The sequence below is a fragment of the Brassica napus genome, chromosome C4 (genome assembly GCF_020379485.1).
Source record: "Brassica napus cultivar Da-Ae chromosome C4, Da-Ae, whole genome shotgun sequence".
Lineage (NCBI taxonomy): Eukaryota > Viridiplantae > Streptophyta > Magnoliopsida > Brassicales > Brassicaceae > Brassica > Brassica napus.
In genome coordinates, this window is record NC_063447.1 from 49,816,485 (window position 1) to 49,842,416 (window position 25,932).

The window sequence follows — 25,932 nt, forward strand, 5'->3', positions numbered from 1 at the left end:
ACGTATATAAATATTTATAAAGTAAATTTATTATCAAACGCTTGAAGAATCTATCAAACTCATCAAAAGTCATCTCATGCAGAATATGAGCTTCTATTCAGCTTCTTCACCAAATTCTTGTCATTGTATTGCTTTCCAAGTGAAAAATATTCATTCAAAATGTCACACAACTTAGCACTAAACCGAGCCACAATTTCCTCTTCATTTATCCTTAAATTCTCAAATTTAGATGCTAACATATCCAGCTTAGTTTGTTTCACACTTGCAGCACCTTCTCACCGTCACATCTCGACGTTATTCTTTTGTTCCTAAACTAAATCTTAACCATTAGATTATATCCTAGAAGCAAATCTCACCGTTAGATTTTGATTTTTTTCCTATAAAAAAAGTGATGATGTACAATCCGTTAAATAATTTTTTTTTTGCTATTATATTATTTCGGATAATCACAATCCTAAGCTAAAACTCCCACTAGAGCACACCACTAACTCCAAATGCTTGATCACACAAGCACTAAACAAAGATCGCTTTCTTTGACGTTATGTGTCTGATCCTTTAAAGGTTCAAGTTGTTTCTTCTCGTTAGTGTTTGTTTTTGTTTTCTTGCAGCCTTCCTTTGATAAGATACAAGAAAGTAAATGTCCATATACAACCATCTCTGTCGTATGGGCACACCACCAGCAACTGTAAGAAGATGCTTATTTTCTGTATCATTCATCTATTCACAAGCTACATTATGTGGTCTTTGCTTTGACTTGGAAATACCGTGCTTAAAACTATGCTTCAATAAGGATTTTTAGCATTCTCTTTGATTTGGACGTAGAGAAGGACAATGACTCATGGTTTGTGTCTTCTTCAAGATGGGAGGCTGGTCCTATACCACAATAAGGGTATGGGCTTCATGGTGGAACAAGACTCTTCACAAATCAACAGGGTTTTCGTCTTCAATAAAATATCCTTATGATCGGGTCGGGGTTCAAAGATTCTAGAGCTCAAAAACTTTGAAGAGGTATATGGTTTCAAATTCAACTTACATATATATTTTTACTGCAATTCTTCCGTTCTTTTAGAACAAGACGAGCGTATGTTAATTCCAGTGAAGTTACATGCTAAGAAGAATTGCTAATGTTGTGACTTGTTTTTGCAGGAAATGAAGTTATATCGTGTACCGTGGGCCGGCCCGCAAAAACCCATGTTAATTGCGGGGCGGGATTGGTCATGCCCTAACAGGACCGCGGTACCAAAGGGGACGACGCACAAAGACCTACTGGAATTGAAGACCCCTGCGGAACGAGACGGGCCGGGACGGAAAAACCCGTTTGCCATCTCTACTTTTAACAAACACTTTCAACGTTTGGCTTATTATCTTTCAGATTGAGACCAAGTCCTCTACCCGTCATTGTTTCCAAAAGATTTGTCGGAGATCCTTTTTTTTTCTTGACTCTGACAATGCCAACTCGGTATAGCTGTTTGTAGAGTAAACTTTGGTCCTTTTAATTGATGGAAGGTGGCTGTATGCATATGCCTGAAATCAAGTATTTATATGTTTTTGGAAAGACAACATACTTCTTTAAACATTTGCAAACTTGAAGAACTTTGGCGTCAAATAACAAAGAACACAGTCAGACACGGCTTTGAGAGTTCATGAGAGTTTTAAATTATAGTTTACATATGGCTGTCTTGTGTTGACATCGTGGGGTATAGTTTAAGAACAAAAATACATTAAAACTAGAACACCGAGTGATCTACCTTTCCACATATAACCGTACCATAAGATGACAAAAATCTTTAAGAAAAACCAATAGGAAATGCCAACAGATGACTTAAGGTATCAAAAAGTAAAACTTTACAGCCTTAGCGCTCAACCTGGAGAGCCACCACAGGAGATGTGTTAATGATCGTCACACGGTTCTCTCCTGAGAATCTCCTCCAAAAGTTGAGGTCGTCTTCCTCGCGTCCTGTGTTTACTCCATATTTATAAGAGTAAGTGACATTCCCTGGCCCACCGGTGCACAACAACGAATCCCCACTCAGACCACAACCATCAGGAAGCTCCTTACCACAGAACGAAACATTTCCTGGATATCCAATAAACAACACACGGCCTCCTACATCGCTGACCTCAACCCATTTACCAGCCTCATCATCTAGCTTACTCACTCTACATGCGAACCGACAAAAATCTAACACACCAGTAGGAGGGAGGATTTTCTCAACTAGGAAAAGTTCATCATCATTGCCAGATGGAACCAGATACTTTACCGAGCGTAGAGGCTGCAAAGGCGTCAACGAAGTCACGTCCAGCGAATAAGGATCAATTACGAAAAGATCCCTATTGAGAATGGTTCCATAAAACTTGCCTCTAAAAGGAACTATTTCCTCGCACGAAGCATCTGAAAATTTCTTAAGCTGTATCCACCTCATTTCATCACTTCTTGACATAAACAATGATTTAGTGAAGTTGAGAAGAACAATGAACTCTCCATTGTTTAGTGGAAGAAAAGCCACACCTCTGTAGTTTGTCGTCCTCCATTCTTCAAGATCCCAACCAATCATTCTGCACTGATGACCCAGAGGGAAGATCTGGCAGTCAAGCACGTTCAACAAGGCTGGATCATTTCCTGGGATATTCACTTTCACTGAACACTGAAGGGGAGATGGAAGCTCCATAAGATGCTCTGACTCATCTCGCCTTATCCCTCCTAAGAAATACTCACAAGGTGACGTAGCAGCAGCAGGAGGAGGAGATTTGACTCTAAAGAGAAACAGAGGGATCTTCTCGAGGGTGCATGAGCCTTTGTTTTCGAGAGGGAACTGGGCAAACGTGGGGAGAGAGTAACTTGTGCGTAACAGGCAAGAAGGAAACGGAATGTTGGATCGCCACGAGGTACAAACAGAGCGAGCATGAACACCATCGAAACAGTTCTCAACGTTCTGGGATATGAAATGGAGCAGCTCCTCCGGTAGGAGAGACCAGTCTGGCATCATTGATGACATGACGATCTCTTGGAAACTAAAGAAAAAAAAAATAGAATTATCATATGACAAAACATTAACAAAGAAGAATTATCGCATAAAAGTCTATTATTTAATTTTATCAAATATACAATCTATTATTTTAACCTAATCGAATTCACTACAACATTAACACCAGACAATGAAAACAAAGTATTAAATCCAGGTTCTTTGAACAAAAAAAAATACTAAAAGTTTAAAACTGATACGTACCGACTATAACAAGAATCGAGATCCATTAACCAACAAAAGAGTGAAAACAGAGTATAAAATCCAGTTCTTAGATCTGGTAAGAGAATCATTTCGTACCTGGATTAGAAGTTTATGATTCTAATAAAGCTAAAAACAGATCACTTCAGTAAATAAACCAATAATCGAGAAGGAGCTATTTATGGAGTGGAGAGATAGATTCTTCTCGTGATTGGCAATTCCCATTTGCCTTCTTTTGGTTACCGTAAGTCAAAGTTCAGTAGTGTTTCCAAAAAAAGTAAGCTGATGAACTCCAACGGTGTTACCCACCATTGGAATGTTATATTATAATTTTTTTTTTTAATAGTTAAGGACTCTTATCATAATTATAGGTCCAATGGTTTATCCAATATGGAGTCTTTAAATTTTTTTTTTTTTAATCTTAGAAATTTTAAATTTTAAAATTTGAAATTAAAAATTTTCATTTATTGAAAAACAAAATGTAAACATACAATAATTAAACATCTTCATCATTACCAAACTTGTTCCAAATATTTTGAATCAAATCATATTTCAATTGTCCATGTATGTGCGGGTCACGAACACGACTCCGTATGTCAAGCATAGTACGGAGACTTGAAGGCTTCGGAGAATATGACATATCCACCTGTGAACTTCTACTCGAGTCTCCTTCTTCAAACTCTGATGTATCATACTGAGTGTATCCATTGCGTTCATTTTCTACTATCATATTGTGCAGTATGATACATGTTCGCATAACCATCCCTATTTGTCTCTTGTCCCACAAAATAGCCGGGTTTTTCACTATTGCAAATCGAGCTTGCAAAACTCCAAAAGCACGCTCCACATCTTTTCGGGTTGCTTTTTGAACTTTAGCAAATAACTCTGCTTCAGGACCTTGAGGGTTTGAGATAGATTGGATAAATGTTGACCATTTTGGATATATGCCGTCTGTGAGGTAGTACGCCAAATCATACTGGTGCCCGTTGACCACATATTGTACCCTTGGAGCTCGACCTTGTAAAATGTCGTCAAAAACAGGAGATCGATCGAGGACGTTAATTTCGTTTAAGGTACCTGGACAACAAAAAAAGCGTTTCATATCCAAAGATCTTGTAAAGCTACAGCCTCCAAGACAATTGTTGGCTTTCCTGATCCACGTGTGTACTGTCCTTTCCAGGCGGTTGGGCAATTTTTCCACTCCCAATGCATACAGTCGATGCTTCCTATCATCCCAGGAAAGCCGCGTATCTCTCCAATATCGAGTACTCGCTGAAGATCCTCTGGAGTGGGTCTTCGTAGATACTCATCTCCAAATAATTGTATTACGCCTTCTGTGAAATTGCTTAAACATGAAAGTGATGTGCTTTCACCAAGTCGGAGATATTCGTCAACGGCGTCAGCAACACAACCATAAGCAAGCATACGAAGAGCTGCCGTACACTTCTGTAGTGGAGATAGACCTAATCTTCCGACATCATCTCTTCTTTGTTGAAAGAATGAAAAATTTTCTGAGAGGCGATCGACAATACGCATGAATACCGCCTTGTTCATGCGGAAACGCCGTCTGAATAAATGAGGCGGAAATGTAGGATTTTCACTGAAGTAGTCATTCCATAGTCTTGTATGGCCCTCTTCGCGGTTTCGTTCGACATATGCACGTTTGCTTTGTTTCTTTGTTTGGTTCTTGACGATGTTGTTGTATGTGTCTTCAAAATATTCATCGACAGCCTTATCCAATGTCGCATTCAACCTTCGATCGACTTCATCTCCCATACTGCAAAAAAAAAAAAAATTAGTAATCAGCTTTTAGAATCATGGTTAGAGTTAAAAAAATAAAAAAAAATTACTAATCAGGTTTTAGGATCATGGTTACAGTTAAAAAAAGAAAATTACTAATCAAGTTTTAGAATCATGTTTAGAGTTAAAAAAAATATTACTAATCAAGTTTTAAAATCATGTTTAGAGTTAAAAACAAAAATTACTAATCAGGTTTTAGAATCATGTTTAGAGTAAAAAAAAAATTAGTAATCAGGTTTTAGAATCATGTTTAGAGTTAAAAAAATCAAAAAAAAAATTACTAATCAGGTTTTAGAATCATGTTTAGAGTTTAAAAAAAAAACATTACTTGATAAGTAGTTATTTGAGAAGTAATTGAACAAGAGGAAAGCTTGGAGAATTGGTTGAACTGTCTCAAAGCAAACTAATCATGCAAACAAAGATAACTAAAGCTAACAAACCATCATGACAACAGTTTCGTTTTCAGTGCTAATTCCATATTAGACAGTGGCTCAGGCTTTGCAAGCAAACTTTCAAGCAAACTTTGCCTTGAGATTTTCTTTTTCATCTCCATCAGCCCTTCAAGCTTGGTTAATTCTTCATCTTTTCCAGTTTTCTTCCTCTTACCCGCAGCCTTCGCAACCTTAATCCCTAATGGTCTATCTTTTGGTTCTGCAACCAGAGTATCCGCAGTTTTGCGCTTATCATTGTCCTTCTCCAGATAGGTGGAACACCATTTCACATCATGCCTAAACTCCCTCCACGCATGTTCCAAGTTGAACTTCATGTTCTGGTCACTGTTGAAGATATCCAAGGCAGCCTTCATCACATCGTTGTCACTTTGACTGCTTCTCTACTCCCTCAATGCCGTGTCGTAGCAGCCAACAAACTTGCAGATCAAATCATTGATCCTAGCCCATCTTTGCTTGCATTGCCCTAGTTCTCTTGGCACTGTCCCAACCAGGAGAGGACTAGAGTTGTAGTACTCTACAATCCTCTTCCAGAAGGCATCACCTTTTTGTTCGTTACCGACGATTGAATCTTTGCTAGTTTTGAGCCAAGCACCTATCAGGATTAAATCCTACTTCACAGACCACTTTCTCCTTTCTTTGACACTTGACTCTTGCGGAGATTGGGTACTAAACAAAGGAGTCTCTGCAAAGTCATGGTCAACTGACCCTTGGCTCGCTAAGAGATTAACAAAACTAGAGGAGCTTGCCATTTAAGATGAAGTGTGATTCTCTACTAGTATTCTACTAGGATTAAATAAGGGATTCTACATTGAATCCTAGTAGAAAACTGTCTTATCAGAACAGCTAGAGACAATTTAATGAAGTTTTAGTTTGCAAACTGCAGTTAGGGTCTATTTAATGAAGTGTGATTCAAAGTTATTTTTTCCTAACTACACAGTTACCGACAGTACTATCCGTTTCAATTCAAACAGCTATGTTCTCTAACCAGGAAACTAATGTGGTTGAGTTTAAAGACTAACCTCAGAGGAGTCGCTCAAGTTCAGACATCCGCTTTACCAACATTTTAACCTGTGCCTGAACAGACATAAGACAAACCAAAACACATGGGTTAGAAAGATAGTACAAACACCAATTTTATGATACTGAAAAAAATATAAACTCACCTTAAGTGCCTCACACTCTCTAAGAAGGTTCTCATGGCGGAGAACTTTCTGTTTGTGCCTCTCAACCTCTTCTTGCACACCCATAACCCATGGTTGCCTGTAATGTAGACCGTCATTTTAAAATAAATAAAAAATAATATTAATATATATAAAATATGAACAATAATTTAAAAATAAAAATATATATAATGTTTTTAATTATTTCTATGTATAATATTACAAAATTTACATAAAATTTATATATACTATTATAAAAATGAAAATATATTAAATAAAATTAATTTTTATATATAGATATTGCTATTTTTGAAATATTTATTAATAAAACTTACGGATCAGGATATCCGGACTAAAAAATTAAAATATTCAGATCCGGATCCGACTTTGACGGATCCAACATTTTACTATCCGGATCCGGATTTAGTCCCTCCGGATATCCGGATTTTCGGATCGGATCCGGATCTAATCCCGGATCGGATCTGGATCCGGATAGAATCCCGGCGATCCGGATCGAAGATAAAATTTCCAGGCGTAGTAAAAAGGTGTAGTGTAGTGTTCCACATTCTTTGAGATTTTGCAAGTCTGATTTTATTACATATTTATTTATTTATTTATATGGGATATTATTACGTTTGTTTTATCGGGAATAACTAGGGTTTGGTAACCAAAGTACCCGGATTTAGTAAACCAAATATGATCCATCCGAAAAAATTATATCGAATCTAAATCAAAACCAAAATATTACTAAATTCGATCTAAACTAATATTTAAAATACTCAAAATATGCGAATCACAATACGTGTTTAAATATATTAATTATTCTAGATATGATATTTAGAAAATATCAAAGATATTCAGTATCATCTAAAATACCTGAAAATATCTAAAAACTATCTAAAACAAGTAAATAACCACAAATAATAATCGAAAATTGTAAAAAAAATACTCAGAAATCCATTCAAATATTCAAAATGAACCTATTTTCATGTTAATTTTTTGGTATTTGGTCATACACTATTCAAGTTTATATACTGTATATTATTCTATTTTTGAACTTTGAGTTGATATTTTTACATAAATTTAAATATGTACTCAAATTAAACCCACAAAAGTTCGATTAGAACATAAACTAAAATTTTAAAAATATCCAAATGACATTTAAATCTTTAACACCAAAAAACTAAAAAAATTTGAAATGAACTCAAACGTCAATCCATAAAAATAACTGAAAAAAAAAGATCAGCCATGAAACAAAAAAAAAAGTTGACAAGGTCTACTTACAGGTTCATATTTCATTGTGTAAGCACATTTATTAAAGCAATATGTTATTAAAATGTATAATTTTATATTTTTGGAGATATTTTGAGAGAATTCTCTCATGATTTTGAGATCTCTTTAATATACTAAAACAAGAATCATGAAAATAAAATATTTTTAACTGATAAAAAAAAACCAACAGATGAGTAAGTCCAATAGAAAACATTGTTTTCAATTTCAAGAAATAAAAACAACACCAACAGATGACCAAGTCCAATGTAAACTTTCTACCGCTTAGTGTTCAACGCGGAAATTCACCACGGGAGATGTACTGAGGATCGTCACACGATTCTCTCCTGAGAACCTCCAACAGTTGAGATCATCTTCCTCTCTTCCTGTATCCACTCCATATTTATAGATGTATGTTCCATTGTCTAGCTCATTTGTGAACAGACACTGCAAGAAAACGAGTCCATAACAACGAAGATTTACGACGAAAGTATTTCGTCGTAAATTTACATGGTGTTTACAACGCAGTTACGAAGAGACCAACTTTCGTCGTAAACTTACATGGATTTTACGACGAATGATTCTCTCCTGAGAACCTCCAACAGTTGAGATCATCTTCCTCTCTTCCTGTATCCACTCCATATTTATAGACGTATGTTCCATTGTCTAGCTCATTTGTGAACATACACTACAAGAAAACGTGTCCATAACAACGAAGATTTACGACGAAAGTATTTCGTCGTAAATTTACATTGTGTTTACAACGCATTTACGAGGAGACCAACTTTCATCGTAAACGCCATGTAAATTTACGACGAAATATGCTCGTCGTAAAATCCATGTAAGTTTACGACGAAAGTACGTGGAATGAGAAATACATCGTAATCGTTACATCGACATTACAACGAAACATGTTACCGTTATATTTAGGTGAAAACGTGTATTCAATATGCTTTAACTTACCTGATTTCGTCGTAAAGTCGTTGTAAATATTATGTTAAAACCATGTAAAATCCATGTAAAACATTCCTTGTAAAATCGTTGTTATATTTCAACTACCCAACTCGAAAATTTCTCTATATATATGTCATTTCCCACAACTCTCTTCCTCACAACACACAAACGAAAAAAAAATCAGAAAAAATCAGAAAAAAAAAATTTCAAAAACAAATCTAAGAAAAAAATGGCCGGTGGCGGTAGTATTTATGAGTTACGGAGTTGGATGTATTTGCACAAAGATTCCGACGGGAGGGTGACAAACGCATTTCTAAGCGGGCTAGAGACATTCATGCACCAGGCGGGCTGTACACCGATCACACAGGAAAGCGGTAAGATGTTATGCCCCTGTCGGAAATGCAAGAATTCAAAATTTGCACGTAGTGAAACTGTATGTAAGCATTTAGTAAACATAGGATTTACACCACAGTGCTACATTTGGTATCAACATGGAGAGGGTTATGGGGGAAATGAAGCTAGTAGTAGTAATAATAATTTTGAGGATGCTCATCATAGTGAAGAACCGAATCATTTGCATAATGAATATAATCATCGCCAAGATCTGGAGCAGATGGTAGATCATGATAGGGTTCAAGATATGATTAGTGATGCATTTTTAGAAACAACTACAACAATAGCTGATGGAACTGAAAATGTAGAAGAACCTAATTTGGATGCAAAAAGGTTTTATGAAATGCTAGATGCTGCAAATCAATCAATCTACACTGGTTGTAGAGAAGGTCTCTCTAAATTGTCTCTAGCAGCTAGGATGATGAATATTAAAACGGATCATAAGTTACCTGAGAATTGCATGGATGCATGGGCGGAGTTGTTTAAAGAGTATTTACCAGAAGACAACGTGTCTGCTGAATCTTATTATGAGATTCAGAAATTGGTTTATAGTCTTGGGTTGCCTTCGGAGATGATTGATGTTTGCATCGACAACTGCATGATCTACTGGAAAGAAGATGACAAGTTAGAAGAGTGTCGAGTCTGCAAAAAACCACGATTCAAACCGCAAGGCCGTGGGAGGAATAGGGTACCGTACCAAAGGATGTGGTACCTACCAATTACAGACAGATTGAAAAGATTATATCAATCTGAGAGGACTGCTGCGTCGATGAGGTGGCATGCAGAACATGTCCAGAGAAATGGTGAGGTTGCACATCCATCAGACGCAAGAGCGTGGAAACATTTCAACAAGGTACACGCAGATTTTGCTAAAAATATTCAGAATGTCTATCTTGGGTTATGCACCGATGGATTTAGTCCATTTGGAATGTCTGGTAGACAATATTCTTTGTGGCCAGTCATTCTTATGCCGTACAATTTACCGCCGGATATGCATGAAACAAGAATTTCTATTTTTGACCATATTAATCCCTGGGCCGAAGCATCCAAAACGGTCTCTTGATGTTTTTCTTCAACCGTTGATAGAACAGCTAAAGAAATTGTGGTCAGAAGGGGTGAGGACGTACGATTGTTCCTTGAAAAACAATTTTACGAAGCGAGCAGTTCTGCTGTGGACGATAAGTGATTTCCCTGCTTATGGGATGTTGTCTGGCTGGACAACACATGGAAGATTATCTTGTCCATATTGTCTTGGATCGACGGATGCATTTCAACTGAAGAATGGTAGGAAGAGTTGTTGGTTTGATTGTCATCGTCGCTTTCTTCCACTTGCCCATCCGTACAAAAGAAATAAGACATTGTTTCGGCACAAAAAAAACTTTCAGAGACGGTCCTCCTCCATATCTCACCGGCCAGCAGATCAAAGCAGACATTGATTATTACGGAGCTCAGGAAACAATTAAGGTTGGAGGAAATTGGCATGTTCCTGGAAATATGTCTGATGGGTATGGTGTCTCTCACAATTGGCATAAGAAGAGTATATTTTGGGAGCTACCCTATTGGAATGATCTTCTCTTACGCCACAATCTGGATGTCATGCATATTGAGAAGAACTTTTTTGAGAACATCATGAATACATTACTTAACGTCCCTGAGAAGACAAAAGATAACAAAAAGTCAAGGATGGACTTACCTGATATTTGCTCAAGAAGTGAGTTACATATCAAGAGCAATGGAAACGTTCCTGTTCCCATCTTTCGGTTGTCATCAGAAGCCAAAACAATCTTGTTTGACTGGGTTGCATTAGAAGTAAAGTTTCCTGATGGTTATGTTTTAAATCTGTCAAGATGTGTTGAACGAGGTCAAAAGTTCTCCGGAATGAAGAGTCATGATTGTCATGTGTTTATGCAACGACTACTTCCATTTGCTTTTGCCGAGCTCCTTCCAGCAAATGTCCATGAAGCACTTGCAGGTAATTATAATTTTATAATATATATACATATGTTATGAAATGTTATTAATTTGATTACTTTTGCAATATACAGCCATCGGCGCATTTTTCAGAGATCTTAGCACACGTACGTTCAAAGAAGAAGTCATCGAACAACTTCATCATAACATTCCGATCATATTGCGCAACCTGGAGAAGATATTTCCTCCTTCATTTTTTGACGTCATGGAGCATCTAGTTGTCCACCTACCGTATGAAGCATTGCTTCGTGGACCTGTTCACAACGGATGGATGTATCCGTATGAGCGACAGATGAAACATTTGAAGGGGAAAGCAAGAAATCTTGCAAATGTGGAAGGTTCAATAGTTGCGGGGAGTTTGACAGTCAAAACATCTAACTTCACATCATACTACTTTGCTCCAACTGTTCGTACGAAAAAAAGAGTTCCTAGAAGATATGATGATGGTGGAGTACCGACATCATATCCAATTGATGGTATTCCTGAGATTTTCTGCGAAATTGCACGGTTTGGTGGTAAAACGAAAGAAGTATGATGGTCATGTGAAGAGGATAAACATAGTGCCCACACTTATATTTTGCTCAACTGCGAGGATGCAGTGACCCGTTACTTTGAAAGGTAAATATTTTGTGAATGTTAATTATATGAATTGAAGTTAATTATGTATGACTTGATTATTTGTTTAATTTGCAGCATGTTTGTATCTCAAGTTGAATAAGCAATACTAGGAATATCTGTAACTGATGTAGACACACGTAAAGATAAGCACTTTGTCAAGTGGTTAAAATCACAGGTACGTAATATATCTCATACATTGATTAATTAAGTAAGTGTTTTGATACTTCAATATTAATTAAGAATATCTGCTTTTTGCAGGTTGATTATGACGATCCTTATTATCCCGTATGGTTTCACGAATTGGTTCAAGGTCCAGTTGCAAAGGTCACCACATCACCTATGTATTTCACACAAGGATTTACCTTTCACACATACGAGTATGGGAGAAATCGGGCAACGAAATAACTACAGAATATGTGTGAAAGGTGAAACAGACTTTTACGGGATCTTGCAGGAGATTATTGAAGTGGAATTTCCGGGGTTATTGATGCTAAAATGCGTCCTCTTCAAATGTGAATGGTTCGATCCTGTTGTGAACCGAGGAATTCGGTATAACAAATTTGGTGTTGTGGATGTCAATTTTGGGAGAAGATACAACAAATTTGAGCCTTTCATTTTAGCTTCACAAGCCGAGCAAGTTAGCTTCCTTCCTTATCCTCGGCTTCGAACTTCCGGGATAAACTGGTTAGCTGCTATCAAAATTACACCTCGTGGACGCATTGTCGCTGGAGAAGAACCGCCCTTGCGAGAAGAAGACGCTATCAATGAATTTGAGGTACCAGAACAACCAACTGATGAAATCCTTTTGATCGACCCGCAAAAAATTTCAATATGAAGATATTCCCGAAGATACGACAGATGAAGCACGTGAAGACGAGTTCGAGAGAAGCGACGATGATGATTGTAATGATAGTGATGAGAACGAAAACGATTTAGAGTGATGTAATATTGATGAGAACGAAAACGATTTAGAGTGATGTAATATATGTTACAAATGTTGTAATTCTCTATTGTAACGTATGTTTAAAGAAATATTGTTTTTTTACCATCTTAATGTATGTGTAACAAATGTTGTTTTATATAATATGTATTTCTTTAGTTTTTAAAAAATTATTTGGAGTTTTAGGGTTTTAGAGTTTAAGTTGGAGAAAGAGCAAGAAGTAGTAGAGAAGAAGATATGATGTTAGATGATATGTGACTTTGGGGTTTAGGGATTTCATTCTCGGTGTTTAGGGTTAAGCATTGTAAAATCGTCGTAAATGGTTAAATCTATTCCACGTAATTTCGTCGTAAATGGAAAAACGCGGGCTTGGTAACTTCGTCGTAAATGGAAAAACGCAGGCATGGTAGCTTCGTCGTAAACAGACGTTTCGACGTAATTTCGTCGTAAACCAAAAAACGCGGGCCTGGTAACTTCGTTGTAAATGGAAAAACGCGGGCCTGGTAACTTCGTCGCGTTTACGACGAAACATTTTATATATATTGAGACGCCGAGAACGAGGCTGCCTCGTTCATTCCTCCAAAACTCCTCTCCTCTCCCTCTAAGGTACACTCTCTTTCCTCTTTTTTTTTTTAAGTTAGTTTAGGTGATTAATTAGTTAGGTAATTAGTTTAGGTGATTAGTTAGGTAATTAGTTTAGGTGATTAGTTAGATGACGAAATACTATAGTTTAGGTGATTAGTTAGGTAACAGAATATTTTTTTAATTATGTCGTCATAATTGATTAAATTTATTTAAATTTTTTTAGATGGCTCCTACAAGGAAACCAGCAGCACCTACTTATGCCCAGTTGTTTGGCGATGGTTCCGGTACATCTTCTTCCGGTCCATCGTCTTCCGATGCAGTTCCAGACTCTCAGACTTCTCAGAGAGTTTTTTCGAGTCCTCCTCTTCCACCGCAGATGCCTCCACCTCCTCCTCCAGCGGCTGCACCTCAGCCTATCCCAGAAGGTGCAGTTCATCCGGATTTGTGTGTGCCTTCATATGCTCTATTCGCGAGATATACGGTGGAGGATTTGCTTGCCCAGCCTGGACGGGAGGGTTTGGATGTTCTAGACCCCGATAGACCCCGATGAACTTATTGGTAAGTTATTAATTTTTATTACATTAAAATTTAAATTATTTTTATTTTCTAACGGTTAAATTGTTTTTTTTCAGGTTTGGGGCTAACAACCGTGTTAGCCGGAGCGTTTCGGCGACGATTAAGGGTTACTACGACGGGACATATCCGAACTGGAGCAAGACACCAAATCACGTTAAGATCACCTGGTTAAAATTTTTTGCGGTAAGATTTTTAAACTTAACTAAATTTTTACTTTAAAAAAAAAAATATATATATATTTTTAATATTTATTATTAATTGTAATTTTTTCAAAAAATTTCTGTTTCAGCAAAAGTGGCATTGGTCTTTGGGAATCACCGAGAGGGTGAAGGCGGAATTCGTTGCATAGGCAAAGATCCGCCTCGGCAATACAGTCTCCGATTGGAAGGACAAGTGGGAGATCTACGGGTATGAGGGAAAGCCCACTGAGCGCATGACGGATGTGTGGGATGGCCTCATCGCCTATTGGGAGCACCCCTCTTCGATCAAAAAGGCCAATTCGTGCTCGGCTTCTCGAAGGACGAAGGATAAAGATGGTCATTTGCCCATGCTTCACAGAACCGGAAAAAAACCTCATGCAGGAGTCCGTCTAGAAGCTGTAAGTTTTATTTTAAATAAATATTTCAAAATATTCAATTAATATAATTTTTCATATTTAATTTAATTTTTTTTTGTAGTTCGAGAAGACAGGAGTCTTACCATCTTTGTCTGACCTATTCAAGATGACTCACGCCACATCCGACGGAGTTTTTGTGGATTCTGCATCTGAGAAACTCTTCCAAGCAGTGGCTGATCGGATTGAAGAACGGGAGACGCAACTAACCCAGGAATCTCCCGATGGATTACCAGTCACATTGTCCACCGAAGAGGCCGACAGAATCTTCGAAGAGGTACAACTTAAAATTTTTGTTTACATTATTTTAAATATTTTAACATAATTAACTATATAAATATATGTTTTGATTTTATAGGTGGCTCCTAAAAAGAAGGGACGGATAGTTGGTATAGGCTCTGTTAACGAAGTTGCAAAGGCAACTTCGTCATACACTTCGAGATGGGATGAAGAGACTGCTCAGATGAAGGCTCGAATGGATAGCCAGCAGGTTCGTTTAGACTCTCTTGAGGATTTGCTAGACGTGATGGCCGTGGGAAACCCGGTTATGCAGAGAATGTTGAGTGAGAGACGAGCCGCTCTTGGGTTTCCAGTACGAGATCCCCAAAAGTCCGATCCAACCCGTCAACAGCCGAGCAACCTCATCAACTACTTCGAGGATATGTAGTTTTTTTTTATATTTCTGTTTGTATTATGAATTTAAATATTATTGTATGACTTTTAAATGCCTTTTTAAAATATGTTTTTCAATTTCTTTTCGTTTTAAAATTTAAATTATTTTAAATTCTGAATATTAAATATAAATTAAAATTTATTATATACTAATTAATAATAATATAATAAGAATCGATGTAAACTCCTCGTAAACATTACATGGAGTTTACATCGAATGTTTACGAGTGATTAACATCGAAAGATTTACGAGGGTTTTACATCGAAATGTTTACGAGTGATTTACAACGAAAGTATTTACGTGTGCTTTATATCGAAATCATTACGTGGGCTTTACGACGAAATCTTACGTGTCGTTTACGACGAATTCTTTCCATGCGCTTTACGAGGAATATATTTCGTCGTAAACGTAACGAGTCGTTTACGACGAAACCTCCGTTACGATGGACGTTTAACAACGAAACATCTTTCAGACGAATTTACAACGAATACTGCCCTAGTAAAAAATATGTTTTCTTGTAGCGAGAATTGAGTTCCCACTCACACCACAACCATCAGGAAGCTCCTTAGCCGAGCATGAGACATTTCCCTGCTGTCTTATAAATAACACACGGTCTCCTAAGTCACTAACCTCAAGCCATTGACCAGTCTCCTCATGTAGCCTACTCACTCTGCATGTGAACCGACTAAAATCTGATACATTAGAATAAGAGATGAATTTCTTAACCATGAAAAGTTCTTCATCATTGCCACATGGCACCGGATATATTAGCGAGCCCACATGATTCAGGGGCAACACGTGACTCAGGTGCAACGAGAAAGGATCGATACTGAAAGTATATATCGTAGTCATACTCGCACGAATGGTTACATAAAACATGCCTCTGAAAGTTACTATATTTTCAGATGAAGGAGCTTTGAATCCCATAACCAGCTTCCACTTCATTTCAGAACTTCTTAACGCCAAAAAAAATCTACTGAAGCTGAGAAGCACAATGAATTCTTCTCTTCCCTCCTTGTGTAGGGGAAGAAAAGCTAGGCTTCTGTACTCTTTAGAATCAACTGATTCTGTACTGATGGCCAAGAGGGAAGATCTGGCCGTCACGCATGTTCATCAAAGTTGGATCAGATCCTGGGATCTTCACTTTCACTGAACACTGAAGAGGAGATGGAAGTTCTGTCAGATCCTCTGACTCATCTCGGCCTATCCCTCCTAGAAAATACTCAGAAGCAGAGGCAGGAGGAGGATTTTGGACTCTAAAGAGGAACAAAGGGATCTTCTCAAGGGTGCACAAGCCTTTGCTTTTGCTAGGGAAGTTGGCGAAGGAAGGAAGAGAGTAACTTGGGCGGCGTAACATGCAAGGAAAGGAAAATGTGGATCGCCAAAAGTTTGAAACAGAGCGAGCATGAACAATATCGAAACAGTCCTCCACATTCTCTGATATAATGTTCAGTAGCTCCTCTGGTAGAAGAGACCAGTCTGGCATCACGGATGATGATGACGATGTCTTCTTTTATTGTTGCAGATTCTAGAATCTTGAAAAAAAATTAGAATTCATAGGGTTTTACTAAATTTTTTAACATATATGAGCGCAAATGGTTTATATCAGAACAATCTACTATCCAAAACTGATCCGAGATTACTACAACAATAAGATTTGCCATTAAACAATGAAAACATCTTATCAAATCCAACACTAAGAGATACAAAGAGAACCTAGTTTTACGTACCAAACAAACTGGACCAGCCGCCACGAATCAGTAGGGCCCGCGAACAATGTAAGAAACTCACTAAAATCAGATCTTAATTAGTAGTTTTTGTAACTGATCCTTAAGGGTTTTGTGTGAGCCCACGCACTAAGAACCTCACTAATGACCCCGAATAAACATGCTCTTCGAGTCTTCGAAACTTAGAAGTCAGACAAGATCTCTCTGTAATATAAACAAAAAAGTCGAGAAGTAGATTAGAGGAGGGTTTCTTCCCTTCATACTAATTTGGTAACCCGGAAGTCAAATGTAGTATTTATTACAACCTTATCTTATTACATAAAAAGTAAGGCTAAGTAATTAACATATTAAAAAAACTTATTGGCATGATTGTAGACGTATATATTAAGTCTATCAACTAAAATTACATATTAAAAACTTTTATCACTTAGATTTATATATAATGTTAACATAAAGATAGAAATTTAAACAAATTTGGAACTAAAAAAAATCTTTCAAAAAGGAAACAAAAGATATGTAAGTATTATATGAAGGAAACAAACTATTAGAAAAGTAAATAAATATTTCCCAACTAAATTAGATAATTCAGCAATTATTAATTTGAAAATATTATAATTATTCACTCAATCTTTTGAATATCATTAATATATATAAAATAAAAACATTATGTTATGAAATAAATATTATTTTTAATTTATGTGAATTTCTTAACACCACCTATAATTAGTTTAGTCAAATCATTTGTCATTTGTGTATTATAATCACTAGATGAGTATTTCTACCAGTGTTCTTAAATTGGTCTAGGTGTACGCCTAGTTGGGAAATCTGACCTCGACGAAATGATCTTTTTTTTTACGCTAAAAGAATTAATTTAGACGTTTGCCTAATCAGTAATATCGTATAAAACACTTAATTTCCGCTTATTGATTTCTGAAACATTAAATTTTACATAATCTCAGATTTCATATTTGTTTCTTTGTAATCTGAATGTAAGTTTTGGTTACATATATATTTCTCTTTAAAAATACAATGTTTTAATCATATTTGTTTTTCTGCTTGCATGTTTCAGCTGAAGAATAGTGTCCGACTCGGCCTTCCTTGTTTTATTTGCCAAGCTTGGTTACAACAAAGATATAAAACATATCTACATGTAAGTTTTGGTTAGATATTTCTCTTCACAGATATATATATATATACACAATGTTTTGATTATATTTGTTTTCCTTCTCGCATGTTTCAGCTGAAGAATAGTATCCGGCTTTCCTTTTTTGTTTGCTAAGAATGGTTTTAACTTTGCATTTGTTACTTGACCACCATAAACTAAGTTAAATAGCAACAAATATATACACCATGAAGTTTGGGTTCCGAGTTCTATAAAAGACATAATTATGAAAATGAATGGAGAAAATGCTTAGAAAAGATCTACAACAAGACGCAAAAAGTATCAATAAACGTGAATTTCATAGGACAAGTCATGTGATACACTCAAACGTGAACCCTCATAAGATAGATAGAATTGTCTGATGTAAAACAATAATTCTACATAACTATCTAATGTTAAAAAAAGAATATATAATATATTGTCTACTTATGTTGTCATAGAAAGTCGTCTAGAACGCATGAGTTTTGGTAAAAATCAGAACACAGGAGGAGGAAACTAACTAATTCATAATTTATGTACTCAACTCATTTTTACATCATCTGTTTACTGACATGTCCGTCCTTTGTTGTAAGTAGACAGTGTTATATTATTATTTTTTATAAAATATTATTATGTTTTCTTATAAGTATAATATATAATATTTTTCAAAATAGGTTGCTATTTGTTTTTCATGTCAGCATTATATATCATATATGTGTCATTATATAATTAATCATATTTTATATGTACCATCATATAAGTAATCATAGAATTAATAGTATTTTATATGTATCATCATATAAATAATCATATATATTATATTTTAAAAAATTAATGTGAAATATAAAACCATAATTTAAGTTGGTGTTTGAAATTGGGGTTTGTATTGTATTTTTCTTATATATATTTAAAGCAATTTTATAATGTTTTGTTGGAAAATATTTTAGTAAAAATCAATTTTTGAATAGATGTATATTTTGAATCAATTTTTGATATAAAACCATTTTAAATTAATATTTTGTTTTGAAATATGTATATAAAGTTTAAATTTTGTTTTATGACTATTTTAGACAAAAGATGTTTTTAGGTAATTAGATTGGGGTATTTTCATATATTTTAAAGTTGGTCTAGATATATAGTTTCTCATAACATAATGAACTTTCAATTTTTTTAATAACATAAGCTTATTAATTTTTTCTTAATATATACTGATATCCATATTTACAAACAATATTATATTCTTTTTTTTACTGTTATATATTTTGACATGTGCACCCGCACGGGTGTTTACTTTATCTTTTATATAAATATATATTTGTTGTAAGTAGACAGTGTTATATTATTATTTTTTTATTAAATATTATTTTGTTTTTCTTATAAGTATAATATATTATATTTTTCAAAATAGGTTGCTATTTGTTTTTCATGTCAGCATTATATATCATATATGTGTCATTATATAATTAATCATATTTTATATGTACTATGATATAAGTAATCATAGAATTAATAGTATTTTATATGTATCATCATATAAATAATCATATATATTATATTTTTAAGAATTAATGTGAAATATAAAACCGTAATTTAAGTTGGTGTTTGAAATTGGGGTTTGTATTGTATTTTTCTTATATATATTTAAAGCAATTTTATAATGTTTTGTTGGAAAATATTTTAGTAAAAATCAATTTTTGAATAGATGTATATTTTGAATCAATTTTTGATATAAAACAATTTTAAATTGATATTTTATTTTGAAATATGTATATAAAGTTGAAATTTTGTTTTATGACTATTTTAGACAAAAGATGTTTTTAGGTAATTAGATTGGGGTATTTTCATATATTTTAAAGTTGGTCTAGATATATAGTTTCTCATAACATAATGAACTTTCATTTTTTAAAAAAAAACATAAGCTTATTACTTTTTTCTTAATATATACTGATATCCATATTTACAAATAATATTATATTTTTTTTACTACTATACATATTTCCAAACACTTTCTAAAAGTACTTCTACTTCAATAAGATAGATACTTTTGTGGCTTGTATTTGTACTTGATCCAATCAAGTACTTTGTTAGTCAAGCACTTGTCTATATTTTAAAATATTTGGAAGTTGTTTGGTAATATTTGATATTTCTATTTAAAATTTTAATATGAAATGTACCGAAGCTTATAACTATAGTTAAATTTGGAATGTGCACCCGCACGGGTGTTTACTTCATCTGTTATATAAATATATATATTTGTTGTAAGTTGAAAGTGTTATATTATTATTTTTTACTAAATGTTATTTTGTTTTTCTTATAAGTATAATATATTATATTTTTCAAAATATGTTGCTATTTGTTTTTCATGTCAGCATTATATATCATATATGTGTCATTATATAATTAATCATGTTTTATATCTATCATCATATAAGTAATCATAAAATTAATAGTATTTTATATGTATCATCATATAAATAATCATATATATTATATATTTAAAAATTAATGTGAAATATAAAACCATAATTTAAGTTGGTGTTTGAAATTGGGGTATGTATTGTATTTTTCTGATATAAATTTAAAGCAATTTTATAATGTTTTGTTGGAAAATATTTTAGTAAAAATCAATTTTTGAATAGATGTATATTTTGAATCAATTTTTGATATAAAACAATTTTAAATTAATATTTTGTTTTGAAATATGTATATAAAGTTTAAATTTTGTTTTATGACTATTTTAGAAAAAAAGATTTTTTTAGGTAATTAGATTGGGGTATTTTCATATATTTTAAAGTTGGTAGATATATAGTTTTTCATAACATAATGAATTTTCAATTTTTTTTAATAACATAAGCTTATTACTTTTTTTCTTAATGTATACTGATATCCATATTTACAAACAATATTATATTTTTTTTTCTTACTGCTATACATATTTCCAAACAATTTCTAAAGATACTTTTACTTTAATAAGATAGATACTTTTGTGGCTTGTATTTGTACGTGTTCCAATCAAGTACTTTGTTAGTCAAGCACTTGTCTTTATTTTAAAATATTTGGAAGTTGTTTGGTAATATTTGATATTTATATTTAAAATTTTAATATGAAATGTACCGAAACTTATAAGTATAGTTAAATTTGGAATAAATACTTTTATTTTCATATACATGTTACTCTATCTAGTTCGTTCAAGTAATTTTCTTTAGTGTGTCATTAAATACCTAAAACTAATATTCTTTTTGATTTTTTATTACAGTGCAGTAGTTAAAAAATTATTTTAATGGGTAATACATATTTTTAGATCCAACACCAACGCCAAGTAATAAAACAAATAACGGCCGATCGTTTGAAAAAGTCGTGATACTTGATACTTGATTTATTTTTGCATATATTAAACTTCGTGGACTTATTACTTGAATTAACAACGCCGAACACTTAATTTTTCAAGGGTACGAATCAAGTAGCACAGATAAACCAAGTAACAAGTATCGACGTCCTACCCTAACGTTTAGAACTAAAATAGTAAAATATACTAAAACAAGAATCATGAAAAAATTAACCTTAAGTATTAAAAACAGAACCAACAGATGACTAAGTCCAATAAAAAAAACATTGTTTTCAACAAATAAAAAACAACACCAACATATGACGAAGTCCAATGTAAAATTTCTACCCGCTTAGTGTTCAACACGGAAACTCACCACGGGAGATGTACTGAGGATAGTCACACGATTCTCTCCTGAGAAACTCCAACAGTTGATATCATCTTCCTCTCTTCCTGTATCCACTCCATATTTATAGACGGATGTTCCACTGTCTAGCTCATTTGTGAACAGAATTGAGTTCCCACTCACACCACAACCATCAGGAAGCTCCTTAGCCGAGCATGAGACATTTCCAAAGCGTCCAATAAACAACACGCGGTCTCCTAAGTCACTGACCTCAACCCATATACCCGTCTCCTCTTGTAGCCTACTCACTTTGCATGTTAACCGACAAAAATCTAATACATTAGAAAAACAGAGGAATTTCTCAACCATGAAAAGTTCGTCATCATTGCCACATGGCACCAGATATTTTAGTGAGCCCACAGGTTTCATGGGCATCAAGGGAGTCATGCGCAACGAGAAAGGATCTATCCTGAAAGTATACATCATAGTCATACTCGTATCACGAACGGTTACATAAAACCTGCTTCTGAAAGTTACTATATCGTCAGATGAAGGAGTTCTGAATCCCATAACCAGCTTCCACTTCATTTCAAAACTTCTTAACGCCAAAAAAAATCTACCGAAGCCGAGAAGCACAATGAATTCTTCTCTTCCCTCCTGGTTTAGCTGAAGAAAAGCTACGGTTCTGTAGTCTTTAGAATCACAACTGATTCTGTACTGATGGCCAAGAGGGAAGACCTGGCCGTCACGCATGTTCATCAAAGTTGGATCAGATCCTGGGATCTTCACTTTCACTGAACACTGAAGAGGAGATGGAAGTTCTGTCAGATCCGACTCATCTCGGCCTATCCCTCCTAGAAAATACTCAGAAGCAGAGGCAGGAGGAGGAGTTTGGACTCTAAAGAGGAACAAAGGGATCTTCTCAAGGGTGCACAAGTCTTTGCTTTCGCTAGGGAAGTTGGCGAAGGAAGGAAGAGAGTAACTTTGGCGGCGTAACGTGCAAGGAAAGGAAAATGTGGATCGCCACGAGTTGGAAACAGAACGAGCATGAACAATATCGAAACAGTCCTCCACATTCTCGGATATAATGTGCAGTAGCTCCTCTGGCAGACGAGACCAGTCTGGCATCATGGAAACGGATGATGATGATGATGATGATGATGTCTTCTTTTTTATTGCAGATTGTAGCATGGTTGTTGATGAAAAGCTGCGATTAAAGAATCTGAAAATAAATAAATAGAATTCTTAGGGTTTTACTAAAATTGTAAACATATCGAGCACAGATGGTTTATATCTTAACACTCTACGATCCAAAACCGATCCGAATTTACTACAGCAATGAGATTTGCCATTAAACAATGAAAACAACGTATCAAATCCAATACTAAAAGATAAAAAGAGAACCTAGTTTTACGTACCAAACAAACTGGACCAAAGTCTTAGAGCCTTAGAAGTCAGACAAGATCTCTCCTTAAACAAAAAAAAAAAGGTCGAGAAGTAGCTATTGATGAAGAGGAGGGTTTCTTCCCCTCTTCCCCTCATGCTATTTTGGTAACCCGGAAGTCAAATGTAGTGTTTATTACAACCTTATCTTATTACGTAAAAAGTAAGGGTAAGTAATTAACATAAGGTCATACGTGGTGTCAAGTAATTGGCATGATTGTAGACGTATATATTAAGTCTATCAACTAAAATTAAATATTAAAATTTTTTACCACTAATATTAACATAAAGAAAGAAATTTAAACAAATTTGGAATTAAAAAAAAAATCTTTCAAAAACGAAACAAAATATATGTAAGTATTATATGAAGGAAACAAACTTTTCAAAAAGTAAATAACTATTCACAAACTAAATTAGATTATTAATTTTAAAACATTATAATTATTCACTCAATCTTTCAAATATCCTTAATATATATAAAGTAAAAACATTATTTTGGAAATAAATATTATTTTTAATTTATGTGAATTTCTTAACACCACCTATAATTAGTTTAGCCGAATCATTTTTCATTTGTGTATTATATTCACTATATGAGTGTTTTTACCAGTGTTCTTAAATCGGTCTAGGCGTACGCTTAATCTGGAAATATGACTTCGACAAAATAATTTTTTTATGCTAAAAGATTTAATTTAAACATCCGTCTAATCAACAATCTCTTATAAAAACGCTTAGTTGCCACTTAATGATTTATGAAACATTAATTTTTACATATTCTCAGATTTCATATTCATTTCTTTGTAATCTAAATGTAAGTTTTGGTTACATATTTCTCTTCAAAAATACAATGTTTTAATCATATTTGTTTTCTGCTTGCATGTTTCAGCTGAAGAATAGCATCCGGCCGAGCCTTCCTTGTTTTGTTTTCCAAGCTTGGTTACAACAAAGATATACAACATAATTATCTACATGTAAGTTTTAGTTACATATTTCTCTTCACAGATATATACAATGTTTTGATTATATTAGTTTTTTTGCTTGTATGTTTCAGCCGAAGAATATCGGCCTTCCTTTTTTGTTTGCTGACAACGGTTTAACTTTACAGTTGTTACTTGGAAACCATAAACTATGTCAAATAGCAATAAAGATATACATCAGGAGGTATGGATTTCGAGATCAGTAGCATTACCATAGATCATTAGTTCAATTAGAAAGAATTCTGGTCATTGTGTCAAAGGTTCTCAGTTTGAATAATCTCCCCGGGACAAAACTAATATTATATGCTGTAGTTTCGGGTTTTGGGAAATTAGAGCTTCGGACCAAACCTTCTAATAAATTAAAAACAAAAACAAAAGAAATATGTAGCATGGTGAAAGGAATATCGTTAACCGTGAATTTTATAGGGTGGCTAATGTGATACAATCAGACATAAACCCTCATATATAACAAAGCTAGAATCATTGAAGGTGAAATAATATTTTTCATAATTTATAATATCATAATTATCCAGTGTTAAGAAAATATACAACGTCATAATTACCTACTTATATTGTCATAGAGAGTCTCCTATAACGCATGAGTTTTGGTAAAAAAGCAACACAGGAGGAGGAAACTAACTAATTCATACTTTATGTATTCAAACTCATTTTTACGTCATATTTTATTTTGTCAAATATACTATTACAAATTACGAGAATCATAAACGATATTACAACCGATAATTCTACATTCTTTATGAGGATCCAAGTTTAATCATCATCACCCTGAGCCGCCGGCCGTATGAGATTCAATCCTGAACCCTTTGAATTTGTTGATACTAAAATTCATTTAACCCCATATATATTTTCCTAAACTATCGTTCGCTTAAAACTCTAATTTTTGCGAATATATATTTGAACATAAGTTCTTTGTTCTTTGTTCGACACAAACCAATAAGATCATGTAGTTATATAATCTATTAAAATAGGAATACATTTTGTACTTAACCCTGAGTTTTACTCAATATTTACCATTCCATGCCACTCCTTTTAATTAAGATTATCTAATTAAATATAACACATACACAAATAATATTTATTATCTTGCCATGCAAATCCAAAACGTGATTCTCTAACATATATTTCGCTTTAATTAACTACATTGCCATATAAATCAAAAACGTATTTATTATCTTGCCATATATTTCGCTATTATTAAAACTATATTGCCATGTAAATCTAAAACATGATTAATACTTTATTATCATCTAAATAAACTACATTACCATTATTAGATCACGTAGATCCTATGTGTGATTACTCCTAAATACCATTCCAATTTTTTTAATTTAAAAAATCTTCAGGTACAAATAAATAATCCATTTTTATAATTTACAATAACTAACTGAAAAAATATTATAATTTTGTACGTGAGTAACATAAATTCGACATAAACGAAAATTTCGAATAAAATTTTGTATTACTAGCTGTTTTATACGAACTAAAAAACATTTAATACACATATTAATATATAAAATCAATATGACTCCTTTTTAATATTTGAACATATATTTTTGTCAAAAAATAAGTTGTCCATTTATAATATAGATATAATTACTAATTTTAACATTTAAAATAGAGAAATTTCTAATAATAGCCCGTTTTAGTTTTTCTATAATTGTCTGTTTTAGTTTTTACTAATACATGTAAAATAGAGAAATTTCCTATATTAATTTATATTTATA

General features: G+C 33.9%; 4 protein-coding genes across 5 annotated transcripts; all 4 read right to left on the reverse strand.

Moving 5' to 3' along the window:
* Positions 1-1,628: 1,628 nt before the first annotated feature.
* Positions 1,629-3,544, reverse strand: LOC106449902 (F-box/kelch-repeat protein At1g64840). Of its 2 annotated transcripts, none has more exons than XM_013891568.3 (2): positions 3,324-3,544; positions 1,629-3,012 (listed from the first exon to the last, which is right to left on the reverse strand). In XM_013891568.3, the coding sequence occupies exon 2, from the start codon at positions 2,994-2,996 to the stop codon at positions 1,854-1,856; it is 1,143 nt and encodes a 380-aa protein (XP_013747022.1). In that variant the 5' UTR covers positions 2,997-3,012; positions 3,324-3,544; the 3' UTR covers positions 1,629-1,853. The 2 variants fall into 2 exon arrangements, with proteins under 2 accessions (XP_013747022.1, XP_013747021.2); XM_013891567.3 differs by having other exon boundaries at positions 3,228-3,533.
* Positions 3,545-5,466: 1,922 nt separating this feature from the next.
* On the reverse strand, positions 5,467-5,829 carry LOC106448599 (glutathione S-transferase T2-like). The gene has a single exon (XM_013890464.1). The coding sequence runs from the start codon at positions 5,827-5,829 to the stop codon at positions 5,467-5,469; it is 363 nt and encodes a 120-aa protein (XP_013745918.1).
* Positions 5,830-16,143: 10,314 nt separating this feature from the next.
* Positions 16,144-17,599, reverse strand: LOC125586358 (F-box/kelch-repeat protein At1g64840-like). Its single transcript, XM_048756385.1, has one exon. It carries the CDS (start codon positions 16,712-16,714, stop codon positions 16,286-16,288), a length of 429 nt encoding a protein of 142 aa, XP_048612342.1. The 5' UTR covers positions 16,715-17,599; the 3' UTR covers positions 16,144-16,285.
* A 3,194-nt stretch (positions 17,600-20,793) lies between these two features.
* On the reverse strand, positions 20,794-23,419 carry LOC106449903 (F-box/kelch-repeat protein At1g64840-like). The gene has a single exon (XM_013891569.3). The coding sequence runs from the start codon at positions 22,956-22,958 to the stop codon at positions 21,774-21,776; it is 1,185 nt and encodes a 394-aa protein (XP_013747023.2). The 5' UTR covers positions 22,959-23,419; the 3' UTR covers positions 20,794-21,773.
* Between the last annotated feature and the right edge of the window lie 2,513 nt (positions 23,420-25,932).

Excerpts from the sequence above, each read along its gene's own strand:
- LOC106449902 (XM_013891567.3), bottom strand. The coding sequence starts at position 3,316 with ATGATTCTCTTACCAGATCTAAGAACTGGATTTTATACTCTGTTTTCA. Across the intron at positions 3,013-3,227 it reads CTCGATTCTTGTTATAGTCG|TTTCCAAGAGATCGTCATGT; the intron begins GTACGTATCAGT and ends TTTTTTCTTTAG.
- LOC125586358 (XM_048756385.1), bottom strand. The coding sequence starts at position 16,714 with ATGCCAGACTGGTCTCTTCTACCAGAGGAGCTACTGAACATTATATCA.
- LOC106449903 (XM_013891569.3), bottom strand. The coding sequence starts at position 22,958 with ATGCTACAATCTGCAATAAAAAAGAAGACATCATCATCATCATCATCA.
- LOC106448599 (XM_013890464.1), bottom strand. The coding sequence starts at position 5,829 with ATGAAGGCTGCCTTGGATATCTTCAACAGTGACCAGAACATGAAGTTC.